We start from the raw sequence: 20141 nt of genomic DNA on the forward strand, positions 1-20141 counted from the left end.
ACCCGTCTCGATCCCCAAATGGAAGAGGTGGGATATAAATAAATATTTTATTATTAATTATTATTATTATAATTTTTATATTCAGATGCTCTCCACCTGGCTTCCAGAATTTTAAGTCCGGGATCACTCCACAGGTGTAGACATCCTTGACATATAATGCTACTACTACTCCTTTCCTGTTTGGCCTATTTCTCTTATTTCTCAGCCACTGGTTTTTCTCTCTTCCTGTGCAGGAATTGTGATCTAAACCCTTTGAAATCAGTTAAAAATAGCTTGGCTGGTGACTCCATCCCAGTGCCTCACAAATAGGTCAGATAGATGAAGACCTTTTTATGGACAATGCCTTTTAAAGACTATTTAATTTTTGTATTAGGATTGTTCATATCTAATGAATCACTTGGAGCAATTACTTGCTTTGTTCTTGTATTTTCAAATTATATTTATTGTTATTTTTTTTCCTTTGCAAGCTGCTTAGTGAAAGTTTCTGGCTAGACCATATAAACATTCTTTTCCCCTTCAAAAGTATCAATTCAGGCCCTGTTTTTGTCATTCTTTTATAAATATTTGAAGGGATGTCATACTGAGGAGGGAGCAAGCTTGTTTTCTGCTGCTCCAGAGAACAGGACCCGGAACAATGGATGCAAGCTCCAGGAAAAGATTCCACTTCAACATTAGGAGGAACTTCCTGACAGTAAGGGCTGTTCGACAGTGGAACACACTCCCCCGGAGAGTGGTGGAGTCTCCTTCTTTGGAGGTCTTTAAGCAGAGGCTGGATGGCCATCTGTCAGGGATGCTTTGAGATTTCCTGCATGGCAGGGGGTTGGACTGGATGGCCCTTGTGGTCTCTTCCAACTTTACGATTCTATGAAATATTTTGCCAATAAGCAAACAAGTGTAACCAAGATGCTTTATTACAAAAGAATGAACACAATTTCACATGTGACAAAGGAGATAATTTTTGTATTCCAAGAGGCCATAAGCAGTGAACCTCCTATGAAATGACTGTGTAAGCTAAAATTGTAAGTTCATATATATACAAACATGAGATTCTGGTAACACTAGAGAGTCTGAGCAAAATTAAGCAGACTTCTGTAAGAGGTTTCATAAAGATTTCCTCTCCTGCAGCACTGACAAAGTTCTCTCCTAAACAGGAGGAATATACATTATGTAAAACAATCAAAAGCCCGTAATACCATTATTCATCAATGGCTGTGTTTTAAGAACTGCACTTCAGAAACTATTATGCCTTCCCCACTTATTCTCACACATCACAAAACACATACATAAAAACACACAGCTTTCCCCAATACCATAACAGGGCATCAAAAGCACAACAGGATTAAAAAGAACAGAGACAGTAACTAAATCAGTCCATCAGTGCATTGTAAACTGAGCTCTCACATCTGTGGAGTGCAGCAATTTTAAAAAAACAAAACAAAACAAAACACCCAACTTCATGAAGCTTTCAAAAGTTACACCTTTGGCAAAAAGAAAAAAAGAGAGAGAGATCCGAAGTTTGCATTTAAGTCCCATCCCTTCCAATGAAGTACCTACCCCTTTCTGCATAGGCACTATGCAACAGCAAAATTCCATAAACTGCTCAAGTCTTCGGTGGCATTCTTACCAAAATGGTTGCACATCCAGGACACATTCCATTAAGAATGGGAATTTCTTCAGCCTTCAGTCAAAAACAGAATGTATTCGTTTATATTATTCACCAAGTCCAGACTTGCTCTTCAGAAGCCAACCCATTCCTGATCTGTATCGCCATCAAGAACACTTGTCTTCCACTGTTTCGGTATGGCTTGTAAAACTACATCAAGCAGTAGGCATAGCTAGTAACAATGCTGCATGGCTCTTCAGATTCCCTTTAAAGACACTTACTTGGCCCAATGGAATCTAGAACAATCCACCTTCCTTTCTTCCTCAGCTACTGTATACAGAATTCACAGTAAACTGTAGAAGTGGTCTGTCCCAGGAAGAGAACATACACGCTTAGTGTTGTCTCAGCAAGCTGGCCATGATCAATTTTTTAGTGGGACAAGTAGAGCTTCTTCAGTAACACCTCTTCAAAACTCTTAATTTCACAGGAAAGTGCCTGTATGGCTTAGGGACAAGCAACAGATGTTATGATCAAGAAAGCAACTTAGTCATCTGGTATTTAAATTCAGCAGTCATACTGAAAGATCAGCAGTGACACCCACGTTCACATTTCTCTCCACTCAGAAGAAAACCGCATGAAATGAAGACTACAGACCATGACATACCCAAAAAAGCTACTGCAAAGAATGTTACTGCAGCTATGCTGTACTCCTTTATCTATTCATTGCCAAAATGTAGCATGCAGAAGGCTGAGGATACAATGAAATTAACATTTTCATGTGGGGTAAGGGAAGAGAGAGAAACACACAACACCCTAGTTTTATTGTGGCTTGTCCAAGGAACTGATATCCTGAGTGCAGAAAAGAGGAGTTGGGGACCTTGGCCTTGTCTTCTAGCAGAAGGCAGCCCTCCCCTGTCCAACACAGATTTATATGTTAATTTGACACAGTAAACCTGAAGACGTTATTGTTTCCATCACTGGCTTCCTTTCATCCTCTTTTAACCATAAATGTGCTTTAAATTATGATGTTGTGCCATCAGTTAGGAGGCTGTCTTTAACAAAATATGGATATTAAACCTTAAGAAATGAGACAACTTTTGAGGTGGAAGTTCTCCAGGAAGTTTTTGAATGCTGGAGGGCAAAGGGAAGATCAAAATGTCTTTTCTAGCTACTTCTCTCACACAGGCAACTACACAGATGCCATTATGCATGTATTAACTGCCCCCAAAACTGCCAGAGTATTATATGGCCTATGGCTCCCTCTCACTTTGACAGACTTTAGATCCCACTGGAGGAGGGAATCAGGCATTTAAGATTCCACACCATTCATATATCCTGAACCCGAGAGGATAAACCCAAGAAATGGTAATATCAGCCTGAACAGTACTCCCTCAAATATATTTTGCCATATTTGAAACATCCATCAGGTACCATATGTGAAGCTCTGCAACCTATCAGCCAGAGAACTCAAGGGTTATTGGTGGTGGGTTTTTGTTTAGTAAGCATGCATCCTGAATGGTTCAGCGGTTGAAAGAGGCATGAATTGAAGGTTTTATGGTGCCAGTCATTTTCTATATTGTTGCGGAGTGGAGAAGAGTTGGGCCAGGAGCCCTTCAGTCTTTAAGTGCCATGTGCAATACTAACGCTCAGTATCTTCCACATATCTGTGAAGAAGCAGCTCCAACATCAATCACTGCAGTGGCCAAGGATTAGTCATATCGCCCCTTAATCATCATATTCAACAAAGGACCCACCTGTGTAGAACAAAGAGAAAAAAGAAAAACAACACACCTTGTGGCATCTACAGAAATGCTAACCAGACCAAGGATTGCAGGGCTTGGAGCCTTGCCATGCTTCACAACTATAAGCTCCACCAGAAAGAGCTGGACATTTTTGGTAAACTGGAAAGCAATTTTATCTCCCTGCTTATCCATTTTTGATGAAGGAAAACAGATTTGGTGTTCAAACTATAGAATTGTTTCCAAGTCCCAGCTTTCAAAATCAGAACAGGAGCCCTAAAGATAACTACCAGTTTTTACTAGTATGCAAAGGGTAGCACCTTTAAGACTAACTGAAAGAAAGAAACTGGAAGCATGAGCTTTCAAAGACTTAAACTTATTTCCTCAGATGCATGCTTACTGGTTTTTATTGTTGTTATTCTGTGCTTTCAAGTCATTTTTTTACTTTTGGTGACTTTAAAGAGAACTTATCATAGAGTTTTCTTGGCAGGTTTCTTCAGGAACCATTTGCCATTGCCATCCTCTAAGGCTGAAAGAGTGTGACTTGCCCAAAGTCACCCACTGGATTTTTATGCTCAAGTGAGGAATCAAATCCTGACCTCAGAGTCACAGTCCAGCACTCAAACCACTATGTAACGCTGGCTCTCTTCAATAACTGTTGAACATCTAAGGTGTTCTAAACATTTATGCTTCCATTCCCTGCAACACTACCAAGTTTTAATACCAGGTTTTATCTTTCTACTTGAATGTGACAAAGAGATTAAGTTACAGATAAAGAAAATACTGAACAATGATATTAAACCAGGATACATTTCATTTGCTTAAAGTAGCAGAGATGCACCAGATTCTTATAATTCTTAGTTAAAAACTAAATTATGTACTTTCTGGTATAATTTGCAGACTCCTCTCACTACCCCACAGGTCAAGCCTTTCTGAAACACTGGCAAACCGCAAAGGACCTATCAGATCAGGTCCTCTATGCTTTTGCCTTCTCATGGTTCCATCTGAGTACTAAGAAAATGGGATTTGCTGTGTAAACTCAGGCTTCCAGTAACAGATTTTAGGTTTTTGCTGTACCTCTTGTGGGTTTCCAAGGGCTTCACCCAGCATTTTCTCTATGTTCCTCATTATAGCCACTTTCTGATGAGCCTTTAGGGGATACTCAATCCTTTTGGGGGTTGGAGCACCCTGAGGGTAAAAAACACATACACACATTTAAATTCTTCTAAGAATGCATAGTCAGACTCTCAAACAGACATTTCTCAAACTAAAAATCTTTTTTTTAAAAAAACTGTCAAGAAAACAAGGTTCATTAATAAAATGTCTGATATCACCTTACAATGTTGACTTGGTTAAGAGGCAGCATGAATAGCAGAAGAAAAACAGGACTGCATACTTTTGCAATGTTGCTTGAAAAAGATTGCTTGAAAGACTGACATACATGAAGCCATGAGACCAATAAAACATTAAGAATGGAGAAAATGGGTATTCCACCGACTTTCAAACAAAATACAACTGCTTAGAAAGTGCACAAGACTCAAACAATGACCCAGGAATTTTTTTTAAAAAAAGAAGCATCTGTGAGGCATGGAGCTGTCTGTGTTATAGAAGATCTGTTTAATCTCTAGAGTCACAGTCCAGCACTCAAACCAGAGGTATTGTCTATGGTTATGCAAAATCATTAAGAAAATGATTTAAATCAGTGGCTCTCAACCTTCCTAATGCTATGGTCCTTTAATACATGTCCTCATGTTGTGGTGACACTCAACCATAAAATTGGAGTGTCTCAGTTCCTAAGACCATTGGAAATATGTGTTTTCCGATGGTCTTAGGCGACCCCTGTGAAAGGGTCATTTGACCTCCAAAGGAGTTGCAACCCACAGGTTGAGAACTGCTGATTAAAATAATAATCCTTTCTGACTTGGCTTAAGTGATGTAGGTCTTAGACATTTTCAATAATTTTTAAAGATGAATGCTTGTAGAACAGGTATTTTACAGTTAACTGCAATATACAACAGACAGTATTTGTAGTAACAGCTCTGAATTTCAATTCAGTCCATGCATAACGTTTTCTACTAATAGCATCATAAGTGAAACATTTACCTTGTACCAAAAGTTCACAGTTATGGTAGTTCCCCCATTCAGCAAAGACTCAATATGATGCCACCTACATGGAGTCACAGAAAGAACAAAATTGCTCATATTCCTGATTCTAAAAAGATTAGAGCTAGTATCAACACATAGTACTCATCCAAGACTCAGGGCAATCAATTTCAGTATGGTCAGAGAATGGGTTTCTGCTCCACAGCTCTCTTTAAATTCTCCTAACTCCCCCCTCCAGGGAGAAAAATGGAGGTGGCAAGTAATTTAATGTTGGTTTTGGATATTCTTTAAATTGGGGGTTGTAGGGGAGGTGCTGCTATTTAAAAAGATGACTTCCGGGGGGAGAAAAGCTCCAGGAGATGCAATTTACTGTATTTTGACCAAAATGAGCTGTGTGGGAAAGGACGTTTTATACCAAAAATGCCTTGGGTCCACATCTAGCACCAGGACCAACTAAACTCATTTATTGTTCATGCTTGAGAAATTTACTATGAACATTTGCAATATGTTTTGGTCAGAGTTATGCAACCAGTCACACTCCAGAATGAACACATCTGCCTGAATGCATATTCTTTTTCAGAAAATGTAAAATAATAAAGTATGCTTCCCTCCTAAATACCACCTTGAAGCCTGTTCAATTATGCTGTAACTGAAATTACTATACGGAACTGGAAGAAGCTACATACTTCCCTGTTCTTTGTATTATTTTTAACATCTGTCAGATTCCTTTTCAGTCTATTTTCCATACAGGTCCAACGTACACTAGTGTAGGGCAGAATGTAAAAGTGGAGGTGATCATAGCATAAGATCACTCTCAGCTAGGAATTTCTAAGGTAAAACAGTTAGTTTTACTTTTTTTGGTGGGTTTTTTGGTCTATGTGGCCATATTCTAGAAAATTTTCTTCCTGACGTTTCGCCAGCATCTGTGGCTGGCATCTGAAGATGCCAGCCACAGATGCTGGTGAAACGTCAGGAAGAAAATTTTCTAGAACATGGCCACATAGCCCAAAAAACCCACAAAAAACCATGGATGCCAGCCATGAAAGCCTTCGACTTCAGAGTTAATTTTACTCTCATTGCCAAGGCAACATAAATGGGGACAGACTATCTTTTCCTCCCTCTCAGATAGCCAAAATTTTCTCCTGTAAACAATCCATTTATTTTTCATTAACACTTTGGGACCAATGCTCCCAGGATAGCTGTATGCTCCCACATGTATGCTCTATATAAATTCAGAACAATATTACATATTTGTATCAGAGAGCATGAATGAAGTAATGGCTGACAGAGTTTCTTTATTACATGTTGTAGCAAAATGCCATGCTAAGTAAATATCATGTGCAAGAGGAGATGTCTCGAATTCAAACCCATAACACACTAAAATTGTGTCAAGTCTATTCTGACTTCCACTACTACTAACAAGTATAAGGGATATTTTCAGTTTTGATCTCTTCTTTGCCCTGGAGGCAATCTGTACTGCAGCCACTCACTCACAAACCGCAAGGTTGCAAGTTAAATACTAGCCAAGGGCTCAAGCTCGACTCAGGCTTACATCCTTCCGAGGTTGCTAAAATGAGTACCCAGATTGTTGGGGGCAATTAGTTTACACATCATAAACTGCTTAGGGAGTGATTAAGTGCACTGATAAGTGGTATAGAAATGTACTTGCTATTGCTCTTCTAGATGTTATGTATCTTGGATTTTGGTTTTTGCATTGTTATGTCTGTACCTTGGATTACATTTGCTTTATTTTTATACTTAATTTGTTAAATATTATTGGAGTATGTTTTGTATTTAATTTTATACTTATTTAACTTGGGCAGTATTCTTGTATTTGCTTATTGTATTTATATTGCTTATTATGTTTGTTTAAGTATTGGTTATGTGATCAGGAAGTGATTATTTTGTATTTTGTATATTATTGTATTTTCTTTTTATTGTATTTCTCTTATTGCTGTTAGCCGCCCGGAATCCCCATGATTGGGCGGGATACAAATAAATCTATATATCTATATCTATATCTATATCATCATCATCATCATCATTATTATTATTATTAGATCAAAAGAGCACCTCACAATTGCAAAATATTTATTCACTTGTATGAAATGAGGCATTTCCCCCACATTTCACAAGCTGAGACACAAGTGCAAAAAGGAGAACTCTTGAATTTCCAAAGTTGCAGGCCATACATTCTATAGTAACTACTAGTCATTTTTACAACACCCCATTCAAAATTCATTCATTACCAGTACATAGGAATATAAAGCACATCGCCTGGGCCCACCACAGTCTCATATCCAACTACATTTTGGAAATTTGGAAACCTCTCATAGTCAGGGTTGTCAAAGTCAACCTAGGAACAGAGGAAAAAATATATCAGTGAAGATGCTAATCACAGAAACATATAGGGATTTTCTTTGGTATGCTCTTTCCCATCCCCAGATTCCCTACAGGAAATGCAACACCTGCAGGTAAAGGCTCTTACAGGTAAAGTTAACACTGGCAGGATTCTAGAACAAAAGTGGGCTAAGGGATCTAACTCTACAGATTAAAAATAAGAAACTGTAACATTGTTCTTATTTGGTTGATCTAATAAGCCAACAAACCACACTTGATGCAAATTTGTTAGATACGAATTCAGATGTTAGCTACTAGATAAATTGTGCATCCATATAATTATGTACTAAAGTCACAGAACATAGAACAGTAAACCCTATAACACCTAGCTGTCATTGTCAGATCACTTCCAGGTGAAGTTAGATTGACAACAGTTTTTACCATGCTGGTAGGCTAATTAATATAGTCTGCACCAGAAAACCTATGAAGTCCAAGGAATTGCTGATTGCTCCTGCAGCAATTTCTGATTAATATGGCTATGCTCCTGTTAAGGCCCTAGTCACACTATGGAATAGCAAGAAAGACAAGCCTATCAACATGATTGGTCACAAGCATCTCATCATGCAGTGTTGTGCTCCACCAATGTCCTAGTTTACTTGCTTACCATAGGCTAAGAAACAAGCAGGACAATGACTAGAATGCAGATGGTGCAGTGAATACAACTGAACACAAGTGAGAGCATATCATCATAGTGACTTTGTAGCAACAGACAACAAAGCAGTCTTATTATCTCTACCTCTGTTGAATCTATGAGTTTCCACTAGGTGAGCTTTTCTAAACAATGAATAGGTTGTCAAAACCAGGACAAGGTAAGAAATGCTACAGAACCTTAGAAACTTGCTGTAACAAGTTTCCAAGGCACTTTCAAGAATAAAATCATTCATATTTACTGTGAATTTGACAGTCTCATCGATCCATTCTCAACTGAGATGTTCCAGTGGATTTTAGTACTTCTACACTGTCACTAACATCCCCTCTGGGGCCAAAGTCTAGTAAATAGTGATAACAGATCCATTCTGGTCACTTCCATAGGAGAAAGAAAAAAACAACCTTTCAGTTTGGCTTCACGTCTTTGCCTGACACTGAAACAGCCTTGCTTACCCTGATGGATGATAGAGAAAGGGCTGTGTGACCCTGTTAAGTCTTCTGGCAGCATTTAATACATAAATAATGCTAGTCTGCTTGGCTAGGTGCATGCATCTACTCTGATTATTTCTGCTTGACCTCATAGAAATCGTGGTGTGGGATCAGCCAAGGATCCATCTTATCCTTCAGGCTTTTGAAAATAAAATGAAACTCATAGCTCATGGGCTGAATTTGGCATACCAGACCTCTCCACCTGGCTAATACAGCTCAACTGAGAGTCAGCTTTGGTCCACCTTTGTTCTTCCCAAATGGAAGCAAAGCCTCAACTCCTCCCTTTCTCCACTGCAAAAAATAAAGAGTGGAACAAAGCAACACATTCTCTCTGGACACGGTTTGGGGGCATTCACACTTAATCCTGGATTGGTGGTCCCATTACATTTTATGTTACCAAATCTCTCCGTGGCATTTAAACCCTGCCACTATTCACACCTGCCACTGTTTCAGTTTAAAATGGAGGCACCTCCATTTCAGGGAATGATGCAGCACGATCCGAATTGATTTGGTAACGTACTCACACTACTGAAGATGCGGATTGTTGTGGCTCAAAAAAAGGCACAAAAAAAACCATGCATCAAATATACCACGTTAAATGGTTTTTCTGTAGTCCCCCTGCAAACTGCACCAAGTGCAGTCGGGGCAAGTGTGAATGCCACAAAAATAACCCAGTTTCACAACGGGTTATTTTCATAGTGTGAAAAGGGCCTTTATTTCAAGTATCTCCTCTTGCCTTCTGTTTTATTGGGAGGAGGTTCCTCCCTGCTGACATTCTGCCTGGAGCCACCATGGGCTTCAAATTGAAAAGGTTTCATTTTCCTAATGTACATGAAGCCTCTGGATGAAGTCATCAGGACATCTGGAAGTGAGATATTTGTAGTTTGCTGGTGACATCCACATGTTCTTCCATGTTATCCCAAATGAAGCTATGCAAGCAGAAATGCTGTGTCTTGATATAATAACTGGCTAGACAAAGGCTAATAAATTGAAGCTGACAAGAAGTGTGTCCATGTACAGGAACTGAGTATGTGGCCTCTTCCAAACAAAGCTGTACTTTCCCTGAAAGAGCACATGAACAGCTTGGGGGTACTACTTGATCCTGAACTGCCACCTGAGACACATGTGGCCTCGAGGACTATGAATGCCTTTTTAACAACCTTGATTAGTTCACCAACCAGGACCATTCCTGGACCAAGACAGCCTGCAAAGAGCAGTTAATGTTCTGGCAGATACTTGCTTTGATCTCGAGGAAAAGCGGTATAAAAATAAACAGTTTATTATTTATTATTATTACTGGATTAATGTGTTACACATGGGGCTACTTTGAAATGACTGCAAAGCTGCAGCTAGTAGCCATGTGGAGCTTTATTACATTGATTCTAAGAGAGTCACATTGGTTGCCTATTTGCTTTCATACCCAATTCAAGGTATTATTATTATTTTTATTAACCTTTATTTATAAAGCGCTGTAAATTTACACAGCGCTGTACATACAATCTTTTTAATTGAACGGTTTATCTAAAAGCCCTAAACATGTTAGGCCCAAAATACAGTCCCCTTCATATTTGCAGGGGTTAGGGGAATGAGACCCCTGCAAATATGGAAAAATCGTGAATAACTCCACCCCCCACTCAGAAGCCAGTTAAAGGGAAGGGTGAGCAGTCAGAAGATGGAGAAGAGAAGGCAAGAGGTGCTTTGGCCTCTCCAGACCCTTCTCCTCTCCGATTCTTTCTCTGGGCATCCCAAGAAGAGGATCGGGGAGGAAACGGCAAAAAGTGCCTTGGCCCCTCCAAGACCCTTCTCTTCCCTCCCCTCATTCTTTCTGTGGGCATCCCAAGGAGAGGTTTGGGAAGAGGAGGGTGCCTTGGCCCCTCCAAAACCCTTCTCCTCCCATCCTTTCCCTGGGCATCTCAAAGAGAGGATTGAGGAGGAGAAGGCAAGAGGTACCTTGGCTCCTCCGAGACCCTTCTCCTCCGCATCCTCTCCTTGGGCTGCCCAGGGAGAGATGGGGGGAAGGTCTTGGGGGGGGCAAGGCACCTCCTGCCTTCACCTCCCTGATCTCTCCCTGGGCTGCCCAAGGAGAGATCAGGCAGGGAAAGGAAGGAAGAATGCCTACACACATTAATGGCGTTGACCTCGCAAATAATCAAAACTATGAGTCTCAAGACCGTGAATATGGAGGGATGACTGTATATGAAGCAGTGCCTACTCTATACCAGACTGCCTGTGCTTTCAGTCTATCAGGGGAGGCTCTTCTCCAAGTATTATGGTACATCACCTGAGAAGGTAAAGCAGTTTCCCTGTGATGGTGCCAAGAGTTGAATATACTTACCATGCAGGTATCAGCCAGCACTTTCTTTACCAAATGAAACTGTTTTGTCCAAATGTTTTAAACTAGATTAGTAAATGGTCTGTTTATCTTGTAAATTTCCTGATATAGTTGAGGGATTTTTTTGTCTATAATTGATTTTTTTCTTTGTTGTATACTATTAAACTATTTTAATACATTTTATATATTGCCCTATTACCATATGATACATGATGAAAGAATGCAAAAGTATATTGAAGAAGAAAGTGTTCAGACAGAGCTGTAATAATTAGTTTGAAGCTGCTTTTATAAAGAACAATGGATTTATCAGAAATCTGGGAAACAGTTTTCAGCAAGCCAATCCCTCAAAGTAGCCAAGGGCAAGGAAGTCTTTGATAATGGTGAGAAAGAAAGGTCAGGAAGGAAGCATTTTTTTTTACTTATCCATTTTAGTCCCTCCCTACAAATGGGGGCCTTACAAGTAAAATAACAAATACAATTCAATATAAAATTTAAATAAAAAATGTAAAACACAGTTTAAAAACATCAGAAGAAAATATAGCACTAACACTGTTAAAGACTCTTTCTGTGGCAACAAAGTCAGGTGCCAAAGGCCTGCCTCAATAAACATATTTGCTAGCTAGCAATATAACAAGAGAAGAAGACAACTTTGTGTGTCTAAAAGAGTTACACGGGCGCTATACAGACCGTCCAAAAAGGGCAGTCTGCCAGCGTCTTGCTTTGCTGTGCGAGGGAGCCACAGCAGACAAACCATGGGGCTCCCTCATGCAGCAAAAAGGACCCGTTATTGCGGCGCCATAAAGACAACGCAGTGCACCAATGGCGCACTCGTGATATCCTTATGATGCCGGGACGTGCGGGCGCTAAGCATCTGTCACGTCAAAATGGCAGTGCCCGTGTAGACAGGGTGCCATCATTTTGCCACCGCCAGTACGTACTAGGCTAACCCTAGTACGCACTAGGGTTAGGGAGCGTCTACATGGTATGCGCTCCCTAACCCTACTGCCACCGCCGCCACGCTACATTTTGCCAGTCTGTATCCCGCCACAGACACCCAAAAAAGCCCTCTTGCACTCACTAGAGATGGTTTAGGTGGTAGCAGGACCAAGAGGAGCTCCCTTGAAAATCTTACAACAGAAGAAGGTTCACATGGCAGGATACATTCTGTTGTATAGCATAGAAACATGTTGTACAGTTTACTGAAGCACTTAGACTGCCAGGAAAACCTGAAGATTTTGGGGAAAGATTTTTGGGGAATTTAGGGAAATTTTCTTCAGTTCTAAATGGCATCAACTCTTTTTGCTTATCTCCCTTACTTATGCAGATGGTTGTCCATTCCTACAAGAACTATTACCATATAGTTCATATTTGACCAGTACAAAGATTTTATCCTCCACGCCCTGATGTAATGGAGGTAATTTGGCACAAGTATCACCTCACCTGGCTCTGCCGGTCACATGGATGGTGCACAGGAAAAGGATACAGGCACTCAAACTGGTCAGGGGAGAACAGGATACACCGCTTGTATCCCTTAATCTGAGCAAAGAAATTCTGCTGCTCATCGTAATGCGCTGGAGTCACATTCCCTACACAAAGAAAGGCTGAGACAGTCACCATAAAACAGCCTTGCCCTACCTACTGAAGATACTATTTTCCATAAGAAGGGCAAGCTACCATTACAAATAAAACAGGTGGAATGAGAGTTCTGAGCTTATGTCAGAAAACAAAACAGAATTCTCAGTATGTACACATAATAACTGCCACTAATCCTTAGAGGAAACCATGACCATTCAATCAGTTTAGAAACAGCTTTAAGGTTATAATGTATGGGAAGGGGGAAGCAAAGAGGACTGATAACATCCAATAGATGTGATGTGGAAAAAGAAACAAAGTCTCAGCATGTTGAAAAAAAGTGATTTTGTTCTTGCAGATAGCCCAGTTGCCAGAAAACACTTGCTAGGCATAAACTGTGGAGACACTCTTTCAAGAATCCCTTTAGGTTGTTATTAAAGTTGCATTCCCTTCAAGACAATGAAAACACTGGGATATTTTCAAGAATAAATTAATCTTAACATCCTGAGACTTTGGAGCGAAACAGACCGCCCCTTTGCGTTGCTTTCCAGGTGGCTTGGGAGCACAGCGTTTACACGCCACACACTCCCAAGTCACTCGGAGGCCGCCCAAACGTTTACACAGGGGTGGCTTCATGACATTCTGGTGATGCAGCATTTACATGCCACTGGGGTGTCATGAAGCCAGCTTCCAGAAACAGTGCAGGAAGAAAAGCTAGCTTTTTGCCGCTCCTTTTCTGGGTGGCTTCAAGGAGGATTGGGACCATGGCCAGGGAGTGGTGGTGGTGTGCTGCAGCCCCAATCCGGCTTCAGAAGTAGCAGCTTCAAGCCACCCCTTCTGCCAGTCTATTTCGCCCCTTAGTCTCTTTTCCACAGCAGAGATAATGTGAACAGATTGAGCTATTTTTCAGTACCCAGAGACATTGTCGCTTTTCCACATCACATATAACGCATGTATGAATGACCCAAAAAATGATAATGCAAACAGAGAACAATGTAAAGTATGGAATCTTGCTTAACATTTTTATTACAATCCACCTACATGGAAAAGCAGGATGATGATTATTATCCCTCCATTTCATGAAAGAATTGCAGTGCATATCCAAGGCTGCTGTGAAGCCCTGAACTAAAGTAAATCAAGTTTCACCTACTCTTTCAGAGAGACCTCTGCAAAATGTGACCCTGCAGATATTATTGGACTGCAACTCCAATCATATCTAACAAACACACTCAACAAGTGGGAGTTGCAGTGCCACAAGATCTGGAAGGTCTTTGCCTACCTCAGTTCTTTGTGGAAACCTCAACATAATTGATATTTCATAAATTTATAACTCTCACATCATTTTGGGTATTAAAGACCTGAGAATATTCTGGTAGCAACAAGCAATAATAAAACACAAAAGAGAAAGTACTTATTGATCATATGAAGAAGGTGCTTCACACAGGAAGAGCCATCAGATGGCTACTATGTTATCTAACTGTGAGATCATCATAAATTAGGTGAATCAAGTAAGAAAAGAGTACATGTTATCTTTTAAGAACCCCCCATTTGCAACAGTTTCCTCTCAGAGGTGATGGCACATACATGTGTCTGTCATTTATTATTTTTATCAATTGCAATAAGTCTGTGGAGGCATGCAGAACATGAAAGTATGGCTTTAGGTACTGCATGCAGCATATACTTTGCTCACTCCTGATCTAGACCATAAGTGGGGAAATAGTGACACATAATTAGCCCTCAACCTTTCTTCACAGACCCTCCATGCATCAATAAAAATGTACTGCACTACAGAAATAATGCAGTTTGACACCACTTTAATTGCCATGGCTCAGTGTTACTGAATTCTGGGATGTGTAGTTCTGTGACATATTTAGTCTTGTCAGAGTGCTCTGGTGCCACAACTACAAAACCCAGGATTCCGTAGGATGGAGATATGGCACTTAAAGTGGTGTCAAATTGAATTATTTCTTCAGTGCAGATATAGCCCAAGACTGAAAAAGCCTCCCCCTAGACACTTACCACATTACCACACTACCCTGTTATCATGCTGCTATTCCACTTTTACTGCTCTGGCTGCCTCCTGTTGCACTCTGGGGTTTGTAGTTCTGTGAGGCCTAAGAGCTCTCTAGCTGAGAATTCTACATGCCCCTCATTAAACTGCAAATCCCAGAATGCAACAGGAGGCAGCCAGAGCAGTTGCAGTGGAATAGCAGCACTACAAGAATGTAGTGCGATAATGTGGTTTATTGAAGTAGAATTACAGGAAAGGGGCAATATAGAAATCACAGCTCCAAATGGAACAATATCTGCCAAAAGATTAATTAGTATTTTGGCCCTGTCCATCAGTATCATACATCCCCCGAAAGATTCCCCATAAGGAAATGCAGTCCTTGGGTGAAAACATTCTTCACTATTATTCTAGACTCTGTCTAAACTACAGAAGCGATGGAAAATGTATGGTCCTCCAGATGTTGAACTGTAATTTCCAGCATTCCTCATCTTTAGATATGCTAGATAGAACTACTGTGAACAGTAAAGTCCCTGCTTCAAAAACATGGGGAAATACACAATACCTTAACTTCAGTCTTTTCAAATAGATATTAGTTACTTATGCTCAAAATATTCAAGAGGTTCTCTATACTGATAGCACTAAAAAAGGTGTCCAAAGCACAATGAAATTGTCAAAGCCTTTTATCCACAAATAAATGAAATACAAGTGTGTTACCTTCCATGCCAATGAGTAGCAGGTTGGATGTCAATTGACCCCAGCCTCGCTTTGTCTGTTGCCTGTTAATCCAATTCCAATTAAAGCCCAAAAAGTCCACTACAATTTTCCTCCCAACTGTATCATTTAGGGTCTGCTGCAGATACAACCTGTGCGTATCAAAGAAAATGAAGGAAAAAGAGAAACGTTAGCACTGTATATTAAAAGAGTTCATTTCTTCTATTACCCTTCAAATTCTGTATGAGCTACGCATGTTACAGATCTCTTAAATTTACAATAGTATTTCAAGAGGACAGCTCCACTGGAGGGACGAGAGGACAAAAATCCCCTTGATCACCATGTTATTTTTTCAGCAAAAGATAAAAAGCTTTCTATTGGCCCAGGTTTTTAAAAAGCTTTCAAGATGCTGGTTCAGTGGTTTAAATCTACCTCTCTAGTTTTACTTATTTTATTTTACTGTTCTTCTATTTTATAGTTTAATTTGTAAACCCCTAAGGGACCCTTTGTTTGAACAACAGGGTGAACATTTATTAAACAGGTAAGTCTTCACACCCCTAATTGCATAGTCACTAATGTTCTAATATGCACAAAAAACCCTTAAATTCCACATATGACCCTGCTGCTTAAATTCTATGAGGTAGTCATAGTGGAGACATCTATGAGGGGAAGCAGGGCTTTACTGCAATTGCATCAAGTCTATAGGATGACCTCTGATTAGTCTTTACGCTATACTGATCTTGCAATATTTCAGACATGATGCAAACCCAACTATTTTGAAAAGTCTTATGGCTTCGGTTCTCTCAGGAATGTGAATGTATTGTTTCCCAAATGTTACTGGGCTACAACTCCCATCACACAGAGCCAGCACGGTGGAACTTCAGCAACATTTAGAAGGCCATATGTGCCTTCACACAACCATATGCTAATACAGGGGTAGGCAACCTACGGCCTGCGGGCCGGATCCGGCCTGGCGAGGCCTTGAGACCAGCCCCAGCCCAGTCGTGCCGCCGATTGCCGCCGGGGCCTTTGGGGGGCAATTGTCTATAGAAGCCTCAGAAACATACATTTATATTAACATTTTTTTTAAAATCAGCAAATTTTTTCGCGTGCCCTCCATTTTTTTAAAAAGTGTTCTCCATTTGAAAATTTTGTCCTACATTTGTCCCAGTTTATTTATATATTTAATTTTTTAAAAAATTATTTAATTATTTATTTTTTGGCTTCGGCCCCCCAGTTGTCTGAGGGACAGCAACCCGGCCCCCAGCTCAAAAAGGTTGCCTACCCCTGTGCTAATACTATAGGAAAGAGTTCTGGCTTGGATTGTTTTTGCTTGCTTTACTTTATATTGTACTTTAATTACATTGCCCATTTTGAAGGCCACATATGTTTTGATCAGAATATTAAAACTGATCCCAACTGGTTAGTCATGCTTTACAACCACTGAAATCAATGGGATAAGCCAACCAAAACCAAGTAACAGCTCACTAACTTCAACAAGTGGAACAAACGTAATTAGTCTGGCACCAATCCACTTTTAAAATTACATGCCCTCACTTATATAAGCAGGTAATGCTGCCAACAGTCTAATGATGCCCTACCCCACAATCAGGAAAAATGGGTATCAAACACTCCACTCTTCTTATTCTTCCTAACACTTCTTTGAAGCCACTTTCTCAGTTTTCATACTTTCCCATTAAATTAGCAGAGAAGAGACAGCAGCCAAAATAATTCAGTATAAAAGAGCATCACCCTACATACTCCTCAAAGGAGCATATCTAAGGATGCCTGATCAAGTTAAAGTTTCAATGGCTTACTAAAATGAAACCCTGCTTCTTCCTGTTCTTTTTGTTTATTGTTATTATGCTAATACTTAGTTTGATTTTTATTATTTTTTTCTATCTTGAAAAAGTACTTTCGAAAGGTCCCTTATAAATCTGTTAAAGAAAATAAAAGTTTGAGTGCATTGAGTTTTTTTATTCTTTCCCACCAGAAGTCCTTCGGGGGGGAGGGGGGGGAGATTGTGCAGGGTAAGAGCGAAAAATCTCCTTCAAAGCAGGAGGCATAGGGCCTAACTGTGAATAATGTGGCGATCTACCTTCTACTCAGTAAAAGAACTGCAGGTGATGCAGGTTGCTGCACTCCTCTTCTGAGTGCAGTAATTCTGGAAACTGCTGTCCAGGATGAACACTCCAGGTAGAGTTGAAATTTTTTGGGTGTGCATGATTAAAGCAACCCCAGCAGGAAAGATAAATCCAACAAAGGACAATTACAGAATACTCTGGGTATTAAGTAAATAACTGAGAATTAAACAAGTGTTGGAGATAAACCACTTCCTGAGCTTTGTGTTGGTTTTGCAAGAACGTCAAGATTATAACCTACCACTGAAAGAAAAATTCCAGGCTTCTCTGGAAACAAACAGCCGTTCATACGAATGAAATCAACAGTTCACAGTAGCACTATACCCAAGAAGAACTGAAACAAAATATAATACTATCCCTCTTGTTTTCTATCATCGATGGCCCAAAGGAATAAACCCAGCACCCACCCAAGGAAACACTCCAGCTTCAGATATTACCTTTCTCCACTACCCTCCTGCTGGATTTCTTGGAGCTGCTCAACAAAATTACTGAATTTCATCTCTTCCCTGCTTGATTTTGGTTTGAAGTTCTTAACATTTACCATTTTTTTTTCATCATAATATAAAAACTTGTGGGTGCTTGCCCTGTAAACCGAGAAGTCCCCATTCCCAATGTTCTCCTGAAGGTATTCCAGGTCCCATTTTAGGGCAGGATAAACCAAATTCGTATCTGTCAAAACAACTGGCTCCTGGAAAGGAAATACGAAGTAAATTAATGCAAAATCTTGAGAAAAAGATAAGAAGTGCATAAATCACAAATATAGCATTGATTTCAGAAGTAGGAATAAGCAGTAGAAAGAAATCCAGCAATGATCAGCGAAAGAAGCTTCAAAAAAGGTGTCCATAAAGAGAGTAGCCACCAACTGCACTGTGTGCATATATCCCAGTAGCTGGTGAGAAGTCCATCCCAACACCAATTGCTGTGGCCTACTAGGGAGAAAACAACAGTCAGCATCTGCTGTCTTTAAGTCCCCTCCCCACTTTCCCCTGTGTGGCATGTAAGCCTGAGAGCAGGGGACTGCCAAATTAACCATTTTTAAACTGTTCTGGAAGCCTTTTTGGCCGAGGGAAGGGGTATAAATGCTCCAAATAAATAAATAAGTAAATACATTTTATTTGAAGTCATGTCAAAAGCATACTCTTACATACTAAAAGGAGAGAGCATCAGAAGGCAAAGAATGTACGATGGTGGAATTGACCTAATGCTTAAGGCTAGATTCAAGGTGAGACTAAGGCCTGTTACAGACTGCCAAAATAAAGCGGCTTGGGGTCTCTTTGGAGGTATGCTGTTTAAATGATGCATGCATCCTAAGAATCCGGAAGCTGCACCAAAACTGCACTCCAGTGCTTAGGAATGGAGTGTGGCTTTAGCGCAACCTCCAGACTCTTAGGACCCATGCATCATTTAAATAGCATACCTCCAAAGAGACCCGAAGCAGCTTTATTTTGGCAGTCTGTAACAGACCAAAATCTCCAATTTTTATTATTGATCATTTATTTATATGCCATCCATTCACCAATATTGGGACTCTAGTCAGTTTACAAAAATTTAAACAGATACAAATAAAAGCTCACATCAGTAAAAATAGGAAAAAAAAATCCATATGTAACATAACTATCAACAGAATTAAGAGAAATTTTAAAACATACTAATTACAAGAACAATACAGCACACTATTGTGAGTCCTTTAGCAAGGCCATTCGGACATTAAAGGTAAAAAGTAAGACTTGTCTAAATGGATTCTCTTTTCACAAGATCATTAAAGAATTCAGAATTGCTTGAAAAGGAACCAGGAATGAAATCAGAATGCATGAACGCTGACAATTCACCAGACACAGAAAGGGAGATACTGCCTATAGTCAGATCTTGCTTATTCCTACAGCTGCTGCAGCCTTCTTTCCTATAGCCATACTACCTTGTGGCATCACTTCTAATCTTTCAGACTCGTAAACTCTGAGTTCTCCAAATTTCCATCTTTCAGATGTGTTGGACTATGATTCCAATATGTTTGGGCATCCCTGTGGCTGCAGATGGCAGCGCATCAAGGGAGAGTGCTATAAACCATGATCCAACTTACTAGGTAACTCCACTCTACATTTTAAAATCTACCTCGGCAACAGAAGAGTAGCAAAAACCTAAAGCTAAAATAGCAATCTTATCAACTTGGCTGCATCTGCACTGCAGAAATAATCCAGTTTGATACCACTTTAACTTCTATGGCTCCATGATATGGAATTCTGGGAAGTGTAATTGTTGTGGTACCAGAATTCCACTACACTGCCCAGAATTCTGTAGCATGGAGCCGTTGCAGTTAAAGTGGTGTCAAACTGGATTATTTCTGCAGTGCAAATGCAGTCATCATCTACAAGCTTGTAAATGAAATCACCTAGCT

The 20141-nt window shown here is 40.0% G+C and overlaps 1 protein-coding gene across 2 annotated transcripts in view; it reads right to left on the reverse strand.

Annotated features, from left to right (window-relative positions):
• Positions 1 to 888: 888 nt before the first annotated feature.
• LOC149318975 (hypoxia-inducible factor 1-alpha inhibitor-like) overlaps positions 889 to 20141 on the reverse strand; it is a 23327-nt gene continuing 4074 nt past the window's right edge. The window contains exons 2-8 of one of the 2 annotated variants that reach the window (XM_089510853.1): positions 18187 to 18437; positions 15612 to 15760; positions 12755 to 12900; positions 7695 to 7801; positions 5446 to 5509; positions 4420 to 4530; positions 889 to 3357 (exon numbers count right to left, since the gene is read on the reverse strand). In XM_089510853.1, coding sequence (XP_089366979.1) covers positions 3313 to 3357; positions 4420 to 4530; positions 5446 to 5509; positions 7695 to 7801; positions 12755 to 12900; positions 15612 to 15760; positions 18187 to 18437 — 873 coding nt within the window. In that variant the 3' untranslated portion in view covers positions 889 to 3312. Of the gene's footprint in view, positions 3358 to 4419; positions 4531 to 5445; positions 5510 to 7694; positions 7802 to 12754; positions 12916 to 15611; positions 15761 to 18186; positions 18438 to 20141 lie in introns of both variants that reach the window. The other variant, XM_089510852.1, reaches the window with a different exon arrangement.

This window comes from Sceloporus occidentalis, unplaced genomic scaffold (genome assembly GCF_023333645.1).
Source record: "Sceloporus occidentalis isolate IW3139 unplaced genomic scaffold, rSceOcc1.0.p SCAF_2, whole genome shotgun sequence".
Lineage (NCBI taxonomy): Eukaryota > Metazoa > Chordata > Lepidosauria > Squamata > Phrynosomatidae > Sceloporus > Sceloporus occidentalis.